At 39.9% G+C, this 16,351-nt stretch overlaps 1 protein-coding gene across 1 annotated transcript; it reads right to left on the bottom strand.

The window, feature by feature from the left end:
• Window positions 1-8,354: 8,354 nt before the first annotated feature.
• On the bottom strand, window positions 8,355-12,439 carry GDF2 (growth differentiation factor 2). Its single transcript, XM_063406470.1, has 2 exons — window positions 11,062-12,439; window positions 8,355-9,416 (listed from the first exon to the last, which is right to left on the bottom strand). Exons 1-2 carry the CDS (start codon window positions 11,405-11,407, stop codon window positions 8,476-8,478), a joined length of 1,287 nt encoding a protein of 428 aa, XP_063262540.1. The 5' UTR covers window positions 11,408-12,439; the 3' UTR covers window positions 8,355-8,475.
• Between the last annotated feature and the right edge of the window lie 3,912 nt (window positions 12,440-16,351).

Below are 16,351 nucleotides of genomic sequence, written 5' to 3'. Positions count from 1 at the left end.
ATTAAACCTTTAATCTCATTAAAATGGAGTGCATCATCCAAAGTGCACCAATAGATGAAGTTCAGCTCCTTACTACTTCACAGGCCTCTTATGAAACAGTAATAAACTTTAACCATCAAGGAAGATCTTTCTAGCATTTAACTGCTTCCAAAAGGTAATGCATTGCCTGTTGCACACTGGTCCTGGCTTATCCTGAAAGTAGGTCGCTTAAATGCAGTACTGATTTTAACCACAGTTAGAAAAGCAATCATCCTGCCTTTTACCAATATTTATAAAGTGCTTATACGAGGAGATTCTTCAAGTGACTAAGTTGTATCAATATTTAATATTCTTTCAGAAGTTGTTGACAATACATTGTCTTTGGTGTTTTTTAGTCTGAGCTGCAAAGGACTGTTCTTACATTCCATCACTAAGGGCTCCAAACAAGGAACTCCAGACGTTTAGCACAGCTCATAAAATCCAAGGTAATGACAGCCTTTTAATTTCTGTGCTGAGAATTGCCAGCATTTTAAACAGGACTTTGAAACCCATTTGCCTCAACATAATACAGCTAAATCTGAGATGACTTTAATCTTCACAATTTGCACTCAATTAGGATTTACTTGTAATACTGTTGGGTAACATATGGTCATGTCTGATGACAGCTCCCAGCCAATAGACTTCAGGCTCAACATACCAAAATAGAATGTGAGGGGGTTGTTTTCTTCTGCTCACAATGTATTTGAGACCCTATTGTATTAAGAGTTTGAAAGAGGATCAGAATATGCGGGATGCAGGCTGTACCCACTCTGAGCTCCAGTATGACATGCCAAAGATATACAAGAACAGACTCCTGGCTTCAAGTTTGAAATTAATTGCTACCTCAGCCTCTCTGTTTGCTGGAGGTAGCTACAAGAATAGACTCTAAAATCTAGGAGGAGCATGTTTTTGTACTCCTGTCAAAATGTTGCTCCATGTGGAGGGAAGAGTCTAAAGATGGTCTAAGCCTGTCTGGATGCACTCTGTTGGTTCATGTGTGAGTGTCCTGAATGAAGCCTGCCACTCACAACTTCCAGCTTACTGTGCAAAGGGTGTTAGAGATGTTAAATACAAGGTACTAAAAGTCACCTCATCTTACTCAGAATGTAACAGACATAGATCAATTGCCATGAAGACAATAGTCAGAAAGGAGATAAGAACACAGCAACTGAGTATTTTTAATCAGAGTGCCAGATATCAGCTGTGCCTTCTATACCTAAATGAGGTCTATCTATCCCTGATAAAGTCTTTACATCTTTTTTTCCATAGCATTTAATGAAGTTTTTCCACAGTTGAACAATATTCGTCTTCAGTGAGGCCTTATCTAGAGGCTAAAAGTCACAAAATGGCACTTTCTGCCTGTGATTGTTATTTAATAATAATATTAGGAAAAAACCTTTTCTCTATTTCCTGATATTTGTTTTGTCTTTTATCACAGTCTATGAAGATTTTCATATCAGAAGTGCTGGAAACTGTAGCTGAGCTTCTTATGAAGCAAAGATACTGAGAAATATAAATAGGATTGTGATTAGATAAGGCAAAACCCCACATGTCAATTTATTTCTCAAGTTATGCACATTCATTCTCATGTCATTGCCACATAGGAACAAAACCAATGTAAATGTAAAATTAATGATTTTTTCCAACACACACAATTTAAAATGCTAGGACAGTGGAAAAACTATTTTTTGTTACTGGATCTGTTCAGTAATCTATTTCTATTGAAATTCAATATGAATATTCAGTATGTACTTCTGAATTCAATATGACATGTAACATTCACTGCTACCTTGGTAATTCTTTATAGATGGCGTTAGAAAGGAAAAATCCTTTCTGTGTGGAGTGACTTGCTTAAGATTTGGAGAATGACTATTAACTATAGCTACTCCTTTTGAAGCACACATAGCTTAAATTTTTATCAAACATGTTGTTTAATGCAAGTCTGTTCACTGAACTCTGAATAACCAGATCCAAAATATAACTATGCCATCTATTTTAATTTACAGTAAAACTCATGCCAAATTCTTATTTTGATTTTAGCTTTGAGCAGACCTAAATAGCTAAGGCCTAGTTTTCGATTTTATAACTCATAAAACTTTATAATCCTTTAAAATCTGTCCACAAGTATTTCATTTTCTGACTTCCTGTGCGTATGAACTTCCCACATACTCTGAGAAGAGGTATTTTTTTATCTGCCCCAGACCAGTCTGCATGCAGAGTCTGCACTACTCAGATCACATGCTAAAAGTCTTCCACAGGCACAAGATTAAATATTTTTCTGTACATTATTTACTTTCTATATTCTGCTCCAATATTCCCCTGTTCTCACGTGCAGCTGATCCCATCATTTCCTCATCAGACTCGTGTAGATATTTGGTCACTGACAAGCCGCAGTAGCAGGAGGCTCATCTGAAGGTGGCAGCAAGAGCACCGTTTTCACTGGCAGAGATGCCAACAGGATAAAGGTGAAAGTTCGAATAAACTGCTTTTGGTTTTAGTAAAGCCTTCTAATACAGACATATTTTAAATTATATGTATGAATTAGAATAAATTTAAAGGTGATAGCTGGCCTCCAAGTACCAAGAGGCAGAGTTTATTAGCTCAAGCACAGGACTATGCTAATGAAATATTTAATGCTTCCAGGACTTCAATAAGTATTTCTAGACAAACCTCCACTGCCTTTTATAGATGTACAAGTCTGGGTCAGTACTACTTCATAGCTGTCTGTGACAGGCATGACTGGATTGCATATATATGGTCTAAGACTGTCTATTCTGTTCTGTTCTTGTACTACTTGGTACAAAGGAAACCTTTGTACCTGAGCAGGCTTTCTAGGCCCCTGAGAAATAAAAATAATTTATAATATCACCTTTATATTCCTTTCTAATTCCCATGCCAAAAGAAGTAATGTTAGATTTTTGTCCCAAGGTTTTTCAGTTCTCATGCTGTACCAACCTGTATAGATTAAAATTAAATTTGTAAGTTTTCTTTCACATTATTTTAATATTGAAATATTTACATTTTATGAAAATGGAAATAGTATTCTAAGTTGCTTAATGATTACATTTGTAATAAGAGAACCTTAAATCCTTGATGTTAGATTTTGATTTTCTGTTAATATTCCCTTCCCTTCCCTTCCCTTCCCTTCCCTTCCCTTCCCTTCCCTTCCCTTCCCTTCCCTTCCCTTCCCTTCCCTTCCCTTCCCTTCCCTTCCCTTCCCTTCCCTTCCCTTCCCTTCCCTTCCCTTCCCTTCCCTTCCCTTCCCTTCCCTTCCCTTCCCTTCCCTTCCCTTCCCTTCCCTTCCCTTCCCTTCCCTTCCCTTCCCTTCCCTTCCCTTCCCTTCCCTTCCCTTCCCTTCCCTTCCCTTCCCTTCCCTTCCCTTCCCTCTCTTTTTACAGTGCTGAAGAAAAAAAATATAATGAGAGGATTTTTAATATTTTTGATGTAAGATTGAGTGACGGTAGAAAAAGTGTATTCCCATTTTGAAATCTCTCTAATTTCAGCCAGGAGCAGGTGGACAGTCATCACAGTTTACAGAGCACAGCTGTGATAAACTCACATTGACCAGCCCCTGCTGAACAGATGAACTACTATATTCTAGATAAGTAAAAGATTCAGGAAGTCATCAAGAAAATGCATTTCAAATATGCAACCTGGCCTAGTTCAGAAACATACTTTTGAATGTACAGTCCCTGAAGAATTGGTGTATTATGTGTTTGCATTACATTGTCTGTATTCTCTACATCCTGCATTTTGGATAGCTTTACATGTTTGTGCAGCATGGTACACCAAGCAGAGTTAGCCAATCATAAATGCTGATTATTAAATACTCTATCAAGCCCTCCTATCCTGGGGTTATATTTGAAACAGCGAGAGGTCCAGTCACCCACAGCATGCTTTGTTTAGTGGTCTCCACGGATGGCTGCCACCAAACCGGTCTGATTCCTGCGGATGGTTCAGCTGACGCCCCTGATGAGCCGTCCTGGCGCTGCTGCCCGCCTTGCTGAGGTATGGCCCCTTTGGCTGTGAAGGGCTTTGGTTGCCCGGTACGAGGGCCAGGCTGCCGCTCCCTCAGCTCCTTCGGTGCGCTGGGAGTGTCGAGGCTCCTGTGAGGGCTTCTGCGCCAGGCTCCGGCCAAACACCTCCGAGCCAGCCTGGGCCGGCCCTCAGCCATCAGTGCTCTCTCAAACACCTCAGCAGGGGATGAGCACAGCAGTGCCCTGTGCCAGGGCTGCCCTGAAGCGATCCTCCTGACAGGCTTTCAGCTGAATTATGACTGATGGTCCAGCAGAAGCTTTAAGGAGGATGATAGAGAAGAAACAGGTGCAGCTTAGAAGGACGACGTGTTTCTGAGGGTGCCAGGTGGCAGAAGCCAGGGACGACAGGACAGTGGGCCAGCTTGGAGGCACGGAGAGAGCGAAAGAAGCTGCGGGCAGTCCAGAGGGAGATGGCAGGTGACAGCTGTATGCTGAGAGGCTTTAAGGTACAGTGGGAGGGACAGTGAGAAAATGTGTGGGAGCGGCAGTGGTGTGGGGAAGGGGGTCGCAGCAGCCGCGCAGCCCGGAGATGGCCGGGGGAACACGGCCCGCACACAGCCCGGCCCGGCCGGGGCTCCGAGGCAGCGCTTGCAGAAAGCACCGATGGCCGAGGGCCGGCCAAGGATGGCTCTGCGGCCGCCGGTGGGCTCCGGAGAGAGCCAGGGCGGCCGGGGCAGGCGCCTCAGGCAGGCAGAGCATCCCACCTGGCAGAGCTCCGAGCCCTCGGGACTGCCGAGGGACCTGCCCTGTTTCTGACTGCTGAACACACAGCAAATGGTACGCTGGAAGTTAACCGGGGACAAGGGACGTGGCAGTCACAGGCAATGTCCCGCTAGCTGTTCAGAGCAGCCAGAGAGGATGCGGAGCAGTCCCGCAGTCCGAGGACAGGGTCTTGTGTCACAGATGTTGCTCACATCCCACGTTGGCTTTGCCAGTTTAGCATGTGTTTCTGCCTATACCTTGCAACTCTTTGCAGTAACAATCCGATTCAGTGCTGCCTGTGAGGAATGACAGCAAGGTACTGATATTTCCGGGAGTTCACAGTGTGTGGTGATGGGCACCTCCGTGGTGTGTGGCCACACACCTGTGTGCATTACCTGTGTGGTAAAGGCCTCTGAGGAGGCTGAAATCACCTGTGCTGGGAGCAGTGTTAACCATGTAGAGCATAGCTGTGTCTGAAATGATGGGTTTCCTTGAGAGTCCATCTAAAACATTTTATTCTGAGCATCTGGAATTGTTAAATTAGCTTAACGTTTCTATATTGACAAGATCTCTACAGTATAAAGGCATCTGAGCAGATACTAGCCAAACACCTCCAGATTCCCATAAGGCTATTGCCTCTTCACCTGTAGAAAAGAATAGTGAAGATGGAGACATTTTTGATTTTAGTGACTGCTGGTTCTGTATTGTTAAGTTGCATCAGCTGCTCTTCTGTGTTGGGACATGGCATGGAGGAGTGGGTGAGGTCAGAGGACATTGTGTCTGCTGTGTACACAGACAAGGTGGGAAGCTATGTAAAAATAGCACCATGTTTATCTATTCAGACTGAAGTGCTATGGGTTAGCCTTAACATCGGCTGTGGAGTCAGCTGGTGAGTCTGATGTTACAGGGCTGTTACATGGATAGATAACAGGCCTGAGAAGGAGAACATACATCAGCCTTGTGTTTATATTAAACAAGTAAGTTTTAATTTTAACTGTGCATCTGCTGAACACGCTGCAACACGCTGCACAAGCCCCAGCCTGCTCCTCAGTAACAGCATGCTGCTGGTCAACATTCATAATCCAGTGATGAGAGAGGGGTTTCTCAGTGTCCAGTGTGCCCCAGCTTGAAGCAGGGGCAAGATGCTTACTTGTTCTTCACAGCCTGTGGACTCTGTAGAACCATCATGACCACCTGGCTGACTTCTTGCATCCCAAAGCATTTGAAACCTGAGCGATCTCAAACAATTATTTAAAATGAAATGGGCAAAACATAAATCAAGCTGCTAAATGTAAAGCCAAGCATCAATTTGACATGCACTTCAGCCATGCTGAAGGTAGCAGCAGCTGTAGTCACTACTGAGTTCTCATTTCTTCTTGACCTTGTTCATTACCCTGTGGAAAGATTCATGTTTCATTTCACTGCCATGCCAACCAAAATGTTAAGGCAATGGGTATATGATCGTTAAAGCTGGCTGGAAGCTCAATTGATTTTTTTCACTGAAATATAAAATCAACTTCTGGTCTAGATTTGTGATGGGATCTGTAGGTCTTCTCTGGAATTCTGATAGCATAGCTAAGAGCTGAGGTTTTGAGCCAAAATATGGTTTCATTTTTTTTTCCCCCAGCTATATTAAGATCAATGTTTGACTTCAGAATGTAACACCTCCCCACCCCCCCGCTGATTCTTGAGGATTTCTCTCTGTGAAGGTTTTTCTCCTTCCCCATTTTTTTTCATTTAATTATGGACAAAGTCCTGTATTCAGTGAAAGTCAAAATATAACTAGGACCTTGTATTTAGATGACTGGAGGGCACTTAGCTACAATTACATTGACACGAGGGTGAATAAGTCTTCTAATGTGATTACACCAAGTGCATGTTTGGTTGTTTCTGTCACTTAAGAGAAGTTTTGCAAAATATCAGGAGCTTACAAGAGAGGAACAAAATAGGGAGAGAATACAGGGGGCTCTGGTAGGAGGAAGACAATGATGACTGTGAGATGACAGAAGTCAGTGGTAAAATGATTTCTGCTGTGGGAAACTTAAGAGGTTAATGGCATGTAGCTAGAGATGTATAGAGTTTGCATGGACCCAGATCGCAGATCTGATCCAATTGCAGACCAGTTCTAAAGGAAAAGACTATAAATCAGTTCAAGAATTCTAGTGAATCGTGCTTTGTGCTCAGGGTTTGTGATCTAACCAGCAGTTCTTGATGGAATTACAACTGCCCTGCTCCCACTCACCTGCTACTTGCTCTGTATTAGGTTAACAATAGTAAATAAACCATGTATTGGATTTCAAGCTGACCTGTTCATGCCAAATGAATTCGTCTTGCCCACAGGCTATCCTAATTCAAAACATATGTTATTGATTTAAATGCCGTTGCTTCCATACATTAGGGTACTGTTTAGATTTTTGCCTCATCAGTATTCTTCACCTTTTTGAACTGATGCATATTTTGTTATGGATTTGGTTCAAAAGGTTTCTCAGGTAGATGTGTGAGGTGGTGAAGGAGTAGAGGTGAGGTGCACTATGGTGATGTTGTACAGGCACAACCTCCATTAGCATCAAAGGAAGTTTAATTGCAGGAAAGATGGGGTCCTTGTTTAGTGAAAATACAACTGAAGTCAGAAGAATGATAGTATGATAGTGTATTTCTCATACAGCAATGCAATAGGACACAGAAGTTTTCCATTTTCCCCGACTTCTAAGGGATGAAAGAATTTTTTTTATGTAAAATAGAGTTTCTCCTAAGAAGAAATTCTTAAAAAATCAGAACCTTATTCCAGACTGTGAACAACAAATTTAGGCCCCTATATAAGCAGCCTGGGTGTTTCAAATGTGTTGAGCTCTGCCAACCCCCACTGCTCTTAGGATACAGCTTCTAAGGCTGGACATCATTTGACCACATGTTCTTGCAAAGAAATACTAAGAATATGCAGTAGGTCAAAATGGCTCCTTATCTTTGTGCGGCGATAAGGGCTGCTGCTCCTCCTAGGAAACAGTGTCTTAGAAGCGGAAGGCTGCACTTCTTATCATTCAAGTATGTGCCATAAAGGGGTAAAAATAGGGACATTGAGGATAAGAAAGCTGAAACTAAGGCACCTGCTACCCACAGAAGGAAACTTGGGAATGAAATAAGTGAGAGTCTCTTCTGTTTTGAATACTGCAAATCTTCACTTACAGGAACAAATAATTTGCCTGTAAAAGCCTCTGAGATTACTGATATGAGAAAAGGCTTCCTGGATTTAGATTCCTGACTTTATCATGCAGACAACATTCCATTTACTGAGTTTTACCAAAGCTGAAAATGTCAGAGTTGACTGAAAGAATTAGATTTCAAGAGCTGTTAAACATTTGCAGGACATCCTAAACCCCCCTTGAAAATCCTCTAGTTTGTGACCTAAATACAGTCGATTAAACAGAAAGTTTGAAATAAGGCATTGACATTGTATCATTGTCACCAGATAATGCATAGTTCATTCAATCTCACAATATTTTAATCCAGTATTCTCTTTGCCATGATATATAATGCAGGCTATTTACAATGATTGCCATTCTTTAAATGCCAATTTTCCCTTAAAAGAAGCAGCAACAACCAGCCCCACACCCTGCTCCAAACATTGTTTGCAATGGTCTTCATTTGCATCAGTATTGTGCAGATTTACACAGGACAGGAAAAGGGGATGTTCCTATTCTTTGAGATTCTGCCTTATTTACTACCTGCAGCCACATTCTGCCACTTTCATCCCTTCATAGTTATATATCAAAGTGGTCACACCAGCATCATCCTTATAAAGAATGGAGATTGAATCCAGTTTGGTTGGAACACAACAGGCCTTGGAGGCTTTTTTGGGATTTTGGAGATGCACCAGAGTTTGGACAATAGCATGTTTAGTTGGGGTGACGTTATCTGTCAGAGGGAAGAAGCAACCTCCTTTACACTCAAAAGCCTCATAATCTTTTGGTGCCAGGATCCAGGAATCCCAGCCAATCTCTTTAAAGTTCACATGGAGGGAAGTTCTCCTGCAGTGGTTGGCTCCAACGCTTCTCTTGCTTCTGGAGGAATGCAGGTGGGATCCAGAGATGGCCTTTTCCTCTCCCTGCTGTTCCTCTTCAGATGAAGTGTTGTTCTTCCCTAGTTTCTTCAGCACACTTTCTTGTTCATGAACAATCATCTCGCGGAGCTCCACTTTGGTCTCTTTTGTCCCATTGCTGCGGTTGTTGGAGAAGACAATTAACAGGGGCAGATTTTTAGTGTCAGGGGTAACACTGACATCCAGCTTCCCACAAGAAAAACCACTCAGAGCTTTTGTCTCTGTAACAACCTCTAGCTTATTTTTAGTCTCCAGTTTGTCTGCCCTGACCCATCTTTTTACAGCTCTAGACACTTCAAACATCTTCCAACCACATTCCTGGATATTGTGGGAGACAAGGGAAGATTTGGTACTTTCTGGGTTTTCCCAGTGGCCATCATCTAGAACATCATAAATTACCATCTTGCCTTCCAGCCTAGAGAGAGACCCAACTTCCCTGTGGCAGGAGATATAAATTCTCAGTTCAGCTCTGGTGATTTCCTCATATTGTGGAATGGAGATGTTGAAGAACAGAATGTGTTTCTGAAATGGGTTTTCTTCTGGTGAATCTAAAGAAACAACATCTGCAATAGGAAATTAAAACGTGGTTACAGTGCTTCTGACTGTTCAAATAACTTGATTTTACAAGACTCAGGTTATATTTTGGGGATAAAATAAAAGCATGGTAACACAGAATAAAAAAAATTCCTGTCTTCTGGCCAAGTTTCAAGGGCAGAGAGTGAAAAGAGGAAATGGAAGTCCCTGATGTTGGTAGTATTTTACTGTGATTGCATAGCCAGGTGAGTATGTGGAGGGAAGCATAAAGAGGCTGCCTAGAACAAACTGTGGATGATGCTGGGCGGTATTAAGTACATAAATAAGGCATGTGCAGAGTTTTCAGATTTACCAGTTTGCGGAAGATATTTTTACACAATGAATTTATAAAAAATCCCAATGATTTCCTACTCTTATAATCACGCATGGGATGAACTGCTCAATATACATATTTAAGTGTCTTCAAGAACTGTCTGTGCTGAGGCTTTTTTGTTGTCTTCGGCTGAGTTTGAAAGCAGCTTAGACTGCAGTTTGGGTAAATGGAAATGTTTCTAAAATCCTGACTTGAAGCTCCAGTGTCTATCTGAACTGGGACTTGGTGATAAACAGCCTTTCATGCCCAGGTCCCAGACTGTTCCACTGAGTTTGTGTGGATTTGTTCACATTTGTTTGTTGCCTCCAAATCTGTGTGCAGTATCAGCAACTCTGCCTTGGGAGGGGCAGATATTTGGCTGGGAGATCAAATTGGTAGTGTTTAAAAGTCATTCCTGATGTCTATTTAATGCTCAATGTAAACTAACTGCTTAATCATGACAGGGTTTTAGGACAATTTTAATTGGTTGTTGCTACCATTTTTTCAGATCATTTACCCTCTGAAGTAGTCAGAGGGGAGAGTGAGATATGGAAACTATAATCTAGGTCCTATTGTTGAGATTTCTTTCTATTTCAGGACTAGAGGCACTAATTGGGAATTTGGAGTTCTCTGTAGTGCTGTTACCTGTGTATGTCTGTTTTTCAAATGAACAGGAACTTCATTTTTCCCTGTTCCATTTTTATAAGAAGGATTGCAGTTCTAAATTTTTTACTGCCTGATGGATCTTTTAAAAGTCTGTTTAATGTTACATAGACAGGGATCTTGAATTTTTTCTGTTGACATAAGCATGACTAACCATTTCCATATAAATCTTTGTCTAACCCAGAATTTTGGAGGAGCTGTGCTCCTTGCTTGGATCCACTGACAAATTTCTCAGTTGGTTGCTGTAGTTTTTAAATATGTACAGAGGTCACCAGGAAGAAAAGCTCTCTAGCATAAGTCTCAACTATAGGTGATCAAAAGTTTGCATGCTAACATAAAAACTCAGTTCCAAATATCTAGGATTGAGAAACATGCTTCACATAAACCTTGTTATTTGGTGCATCATCTTAGTTCAAGCATTTGAGAAGAGAATATTGGACAGTGAAAATATCAAGGAAGAAAACTAAAGGTAACTGCATTTTTTAAAGATTGAAAGAAACTATAGAGTAAGAATACAATCCAAAATTTTAATGTTTCATTTCTCAAGAATCTGTGGAAGTTAGTATATCAGTTTCTTCTGAATTACAAAAGAATCTGACTATTTACTATTCATGTACTTCTTTAAAAATTGTAGTCCACATATTGGGGACTTTTCCTACCTTCAGTACTGAAGCTCCTTACGATATTGGATGCAGGGATGGAGGACTTGTCTGCAGCATATCTGTTGTATAAATCAAGCATGAACTGTGGTGGTTCTTCTTTGGTCTTCACTTGTGAGGGGACTCTTGACAAATTCAAACTCCTTAGTAAATCCGTCTTCATATTCTCCAAGAAAGATTTAAAGTTGAAATGGGTCTCATCTTCTACTTCCCCAGGATCATGAAAGTGTGCATCAGACTTTCCCATAGCTGATAGCCTGTCCCAGTCTTCCAAAGGCTTGCCTCTTGTCAAACAAGCAATGATGTTGAAAACAGACAGTGCAGCTAATACTCTAAAACAATGCATTTTTTCTGTATTTACCTTCTGGTGGAGAGACAAGAAGACAACAGTATTTCAGCAGATTGCCAGTCTTGTTTCAATACAGAGGAAAGATGTAAGGCAAACTACTGGAATGCCCCTTGCAAATCACTTTCTTGTGTTCTTTTTGCAGTCTGCTTCAAACCCCAGCCTCTTGTCAGTTGTCAAGCAGATTGGTCATACACTTGTCCTTATCAGAGTCATTGATGCCATGCTTCAGCTTCTGTTATCTAGCAAAGCTCTTAGTTAATGAAGATTCTGTAAACATCTGACAAACACATGTGGCTGGTGGGAAGGACATTGTATATTGTAAAGAATTCACATTTCACTTTAGGGTCATCTTTGCTTAATTACATTCTTCTATCATTTCCTTGCCAACACAGAGAGAAGCTTTCTTAGGGACGCAGAAGTTTACACTGTTTTCAGCAAAACTAGAAAATACAGATCTAGAACAAACACACTATATTAGCTGTTAGCAAATAACATCTCACAAATCTTTTATACAATGCCTTCACATATAATCCGAAAACGCCCATTAGTTTGATGGAGACCTGTGATTCTGCAAGACATGATCTCATGACATTACAAACAACTTTAAAACTTCTTTCCATTTATCAGCCAAGGGCTATCGTTTGTACACAGTGAAATATCTGTTTTGTGTCAAGTTTGCTTCATGTTGTTTGCATGCTTATCCATTTTCAGTTTGGTTCCTTTGGTGTATGGGAATTTAGGCTTTGTAGTATCTTATGTAATATATTTCATAGATTCATGATGGTCAATCCAGTACAAGGACAACCAGTCATTTTTTCAGCAACCTCAAAATGATGACAGAACTAGGCCTTCCAAGGCCACATGTAAAGTAAAAAGTCCTTTTGAAGATACAGAAGGTTATCGCTGAAGCTATTGTGTGCATGAGAAGAACAGGTCAAGGCAAATGAATTTCCCGTGATGCAGAAGAAAAACCGGGTTTATTTATTTTAATGAATGTATTATGATTTAATCTCATGATGCATAATTGCCTTTTCTGTACTATTAATGCATAATTTTTTCAAAGAACAACTCAATTCATACTGTAGATGTGACAAAAATCTGAAGAGTATTATGAGCTTTTACATTAACAAAAATCTCATTGCAAACATGTGGTTAAGATTTTGCCTTTTTTTGGCCATTCCTCTTGTTTTTTTTAGCAGTGGATACATAGCATTTCAAGTGATCCGAGACCTCTGCAATGCTTGCTTATTGTCTGTTCAAGTGATAGCTTGGATCCAAGATCCTGGTTAATTATGTTCCTATGACATAAAGTCAAAAAGGATTGCTTGGCATTGATCCTGGTCTCTCGCACAGCAAGACTTAAGTTTCCTTAGGGCCTTTGTGCTTCTACCTACATGCAGGGTCCAATTGCTTGTGTTTGGCTAAACATAATTTAAGTGCCAACAGACTTTATCTGACCATGCCAAAGAATCAAAAATTTCTTCAATTTTTGTAGCTAGAAGATTATCACCTACAGCTAAAACCTTCTTCATGCCACATTCATTATTTCCTTTTACCTGACTTTACCTTCTAGGCAGGAATTCTTGTAACTTTCTGGCTAGTTTAAGGAGTCCCATAGCACTGATATTTTTTCCCTCTCAAAGTGCTTGCACAGTGTAATCAAGTTACTTCTCAGTTTTCTTTCTGATAAAGAGGTTGTTCTTTTAAGTAACAAAACACATTTTCTCTCCCTATTTCTCTCCCTGCTTTCCCCATTTTCTTTCTTTTTTGTCTCTCTTTCAGAATCTGAATGTCTTTTTGAAAAGGTAAACCCTAGGACTATACAAAGTTTTCTAGTGGCAGTCCATCAGAAATCCACATGCAGAAATAAAATATCCTTTCTTTATGTGGTTCACTGCTCCAGTGTGTATCTTTCCAAAATTTTCACTGCCATTATGTAGCATCATGCTGGATGCTCAAACTGCATCACAAAGCCATTTCATTTTGTGACAGCCACAAAATTTTTGCTAAGCTACGACTTTCAAGGGTGCAGTCTTGTACTCGGTTGGAGCAGCCTCCATTCCTTATGCTAGGTACCTGAAGTTCTGTATCTGTCTACTTTAAAATTAATTTTAATTACATAAAGTGCAGCTAGATCAAGCGATCTATATAAATACCTCTCTCCTTCTGCAAATGCTGTAGGGGTTGCTATATACAGACTTTAAGTTAATACATAAAGGTGTCAAATACTGTCAGGCCAAGTGTCAGCTTTGCAGAAACTTTACAATGAACAGTGTAACTCAGTGGAAATTCCTTTTGAAGGCTGTTCTTTGAGGTTTGGCAGTGAGACAGTTTTTAATTAATATGATAAACAAACACATTAATATTATCCAGTGGTTTATTTTAATTATGCAGCCTTATGCAAGTGAATTGAATACTCTACAAAAACCTAGGTACGTTGTAGCTGTCACTGTTACCTCTGGCAATTAAACAGTGACCTGAAAGAATGAAATTGGATTTGTTTTAGAAAAAAAGGGTTTTAACATTTTGCTGTCCAGTTATCAGCTGTTTTCATGTTTTATCTGTCTTTACTCATAGATAAAAGAATCCATTTTCTTTTAGGCTTAGTTGGTGGAATTATCTTGACCTATGTTTATCACTAGTTTCTCTAGAAACTCAAGCATTGAGCAGAATGCTTTATAGGATGTTCAAAGAAATAAAAAGATCTGTTGGAACCAAGATAGTGAGAGTGTCAGTGTCCTCTGGCAGCAGCTGTCTGCATTTGTGCCATGTCAAATGCAAAGTTTCTCTTTCCAGAGGAAGATTAGACATCCAAGTTCCAAAGATCCAGAAAGGAGTCACTTAAACCACTAAAAGTGGCTGAAAGCCTTTTTTACGTTGAAGAATTGACCAGTACAGCTAACTCCAAATGAAATAAGCTTTACTAATAAGATGTGTATATGACTTATGTAGAAAGGGTATGCTTGAGAGCGATCACACTTATAGGTATAATATATATAGTTTTGCCAACAGACATTTAAATACAGTCTTAACCTCTTAGAGTTTTGTAGGGGTCCTTATGAGTGTAGTAGTAGCATTTTTCCTTATGTCCTATAGTCCTTATATCACAGTGTGGTATCTCTTGCCATAATAGCTTACATCAGCACATCTTGGAAAGAATGTTTTTATCCAAGGACTAATTCAAGATACAGCACATATTCCTTAAGGAAAACAAAATGCTATAGAGGAGAATATAAGCACACTAAGTTAATATGTCAGGCTGTTCAGAGCTAGTGATAAATAGTAGCAAGACTAGACCTACATGAAAAGGTAGATTTGCATAGAAGCAGAAATAACATGGATTTAAGATACTTTGAAAAACATCATGCTTATGACTGTTCTGTAGGAATGATGACTTTCTGACTTAAATTTTTCTTTATACATTAGTATTACTCTGTCAATTGTAGTTGAGTTTCTCATGATTTATAAAAATGCAAAAAGACTTTTATATAAAAATATAAAAAGACTGTAAAATTTTTAAGGGAGAACTCTAGAAGCAATGCTATACAAAGGTTTTCCCCAGTAGTTCTAGTGCAAATTACTGTAGTAATTTACAAACTATGAAGGTACTTTGGGAGAACTGGAAACTTGATCAGTGATCTTTTGTCAGGCATAGCTGGCAGTCATTACAGGGCACCATAGAACTATTCACTTCTTAGTCAGAGCTTTCTAGGAGGAATTAACAAGAACTGCTGTGAGAGTAACCTTGCAAAGCTCCCCATGCTTGCTGAATCTTGCTTTTATGTACATTAGCAGGAAGTACCACACTTACACACCTCTGTTGCCTGAGAATCTGCACCACCTGAGCATCGAAAATGGATGGCAGAAGATGCCTAGAACCCTAGCAGGATAGGAACCTTCCAGTTGCTTGTTATAAGAACAAAGTGTGTGTAGTATCCTTCCCTTAAACAAAGCAACTCTTAATAGGATAAGGTAGTGCCTAAGAGTAGATTGTTTCTTGAGGAGGAAGCACACCGTATCTTATAATCTGTGCTACTTTACGGACTTCAGATGTTTGTTCCACTCTTGGTCTCTTTATGCTATTGTACAGCAGGGGGGTGAAAATGAAGTATGTGACAAGTGTGTCCTAGAACACGGGGACACTAAGAGGATTGACAGACACCATGATGGGAACACCAGCTCTTAAAAGACTGCTGCTGTTAAAAGACTACCATAAATGTATCAACAGGGGATGGTGTAAGAGTTAGAGGGATGCAGAGACTTTATTTCTATAAAGACTTCCAATGGAACCACTGCCAAATGTTTCCCATTTTGATGTTCATTGTTTGAAAAGAAAGTTAATGAAAGTTCTGGAAAGAGTTCAGAAGAGAGCTGTGAGAAATTGATTTAAGGCTTAGAATAAGAAATCAATCTATTTAAATCTTAGCCAAAATGTAACTTGACCCTACTCTGTATACTAAAAATACACAGTGAAAGTATTTTGGATAATAGATAAAAGGGATCTAATGAAATAGGTTACAGTAAGATCCATTGAATTGAAGCTAAAGCTCATCAAATTCAGTCTAGGATTAAGCCACTGCATATGAACAAAGAGCACTAACTTTTGGAACAACGACTTGTAGTCCAGTAGAGATAGTCTATCACATGAAATCTTTAAAGCCAAATTTATGCATGTTTTTCAAAGATATTCCCAAGCTTAAAACAGAAGTTCCATAATGCATGGTGCAGGAACTGCTGAGCAAGGTTCTTTGATCTCTGCTATGCAGGAGGTCGGTCTGGATGATCACAGTATTTCCTTCTGTCTTTAATCTATTGAAGCGCATTATGACAAGCTTAACATGTATTTACAAGTTTCCATCTAATTAACAGAAGGCAGGGGAGTGCACTTACAGAAATATGACAATCAAATATTTTTAGATACTACTGTACCTTTAATTTATT

This window comes from Prinia subflava, chromosome 9, assembly GCF_021018805.1.
Source record: "Prinia subflava isolate CZ2003 ecotype Zambia chromosome 9, Cam_Psub_1.2, whole genome shotgun sequence".
NCBI lineage: Eukaryota > Metazoa > Chordata > Aves > Passeriformes > Cisticolidae > Prinia > Prinia subflava.
This window is presented reverse-complemented; position numbering and strand designations above follow the sequence as displayed.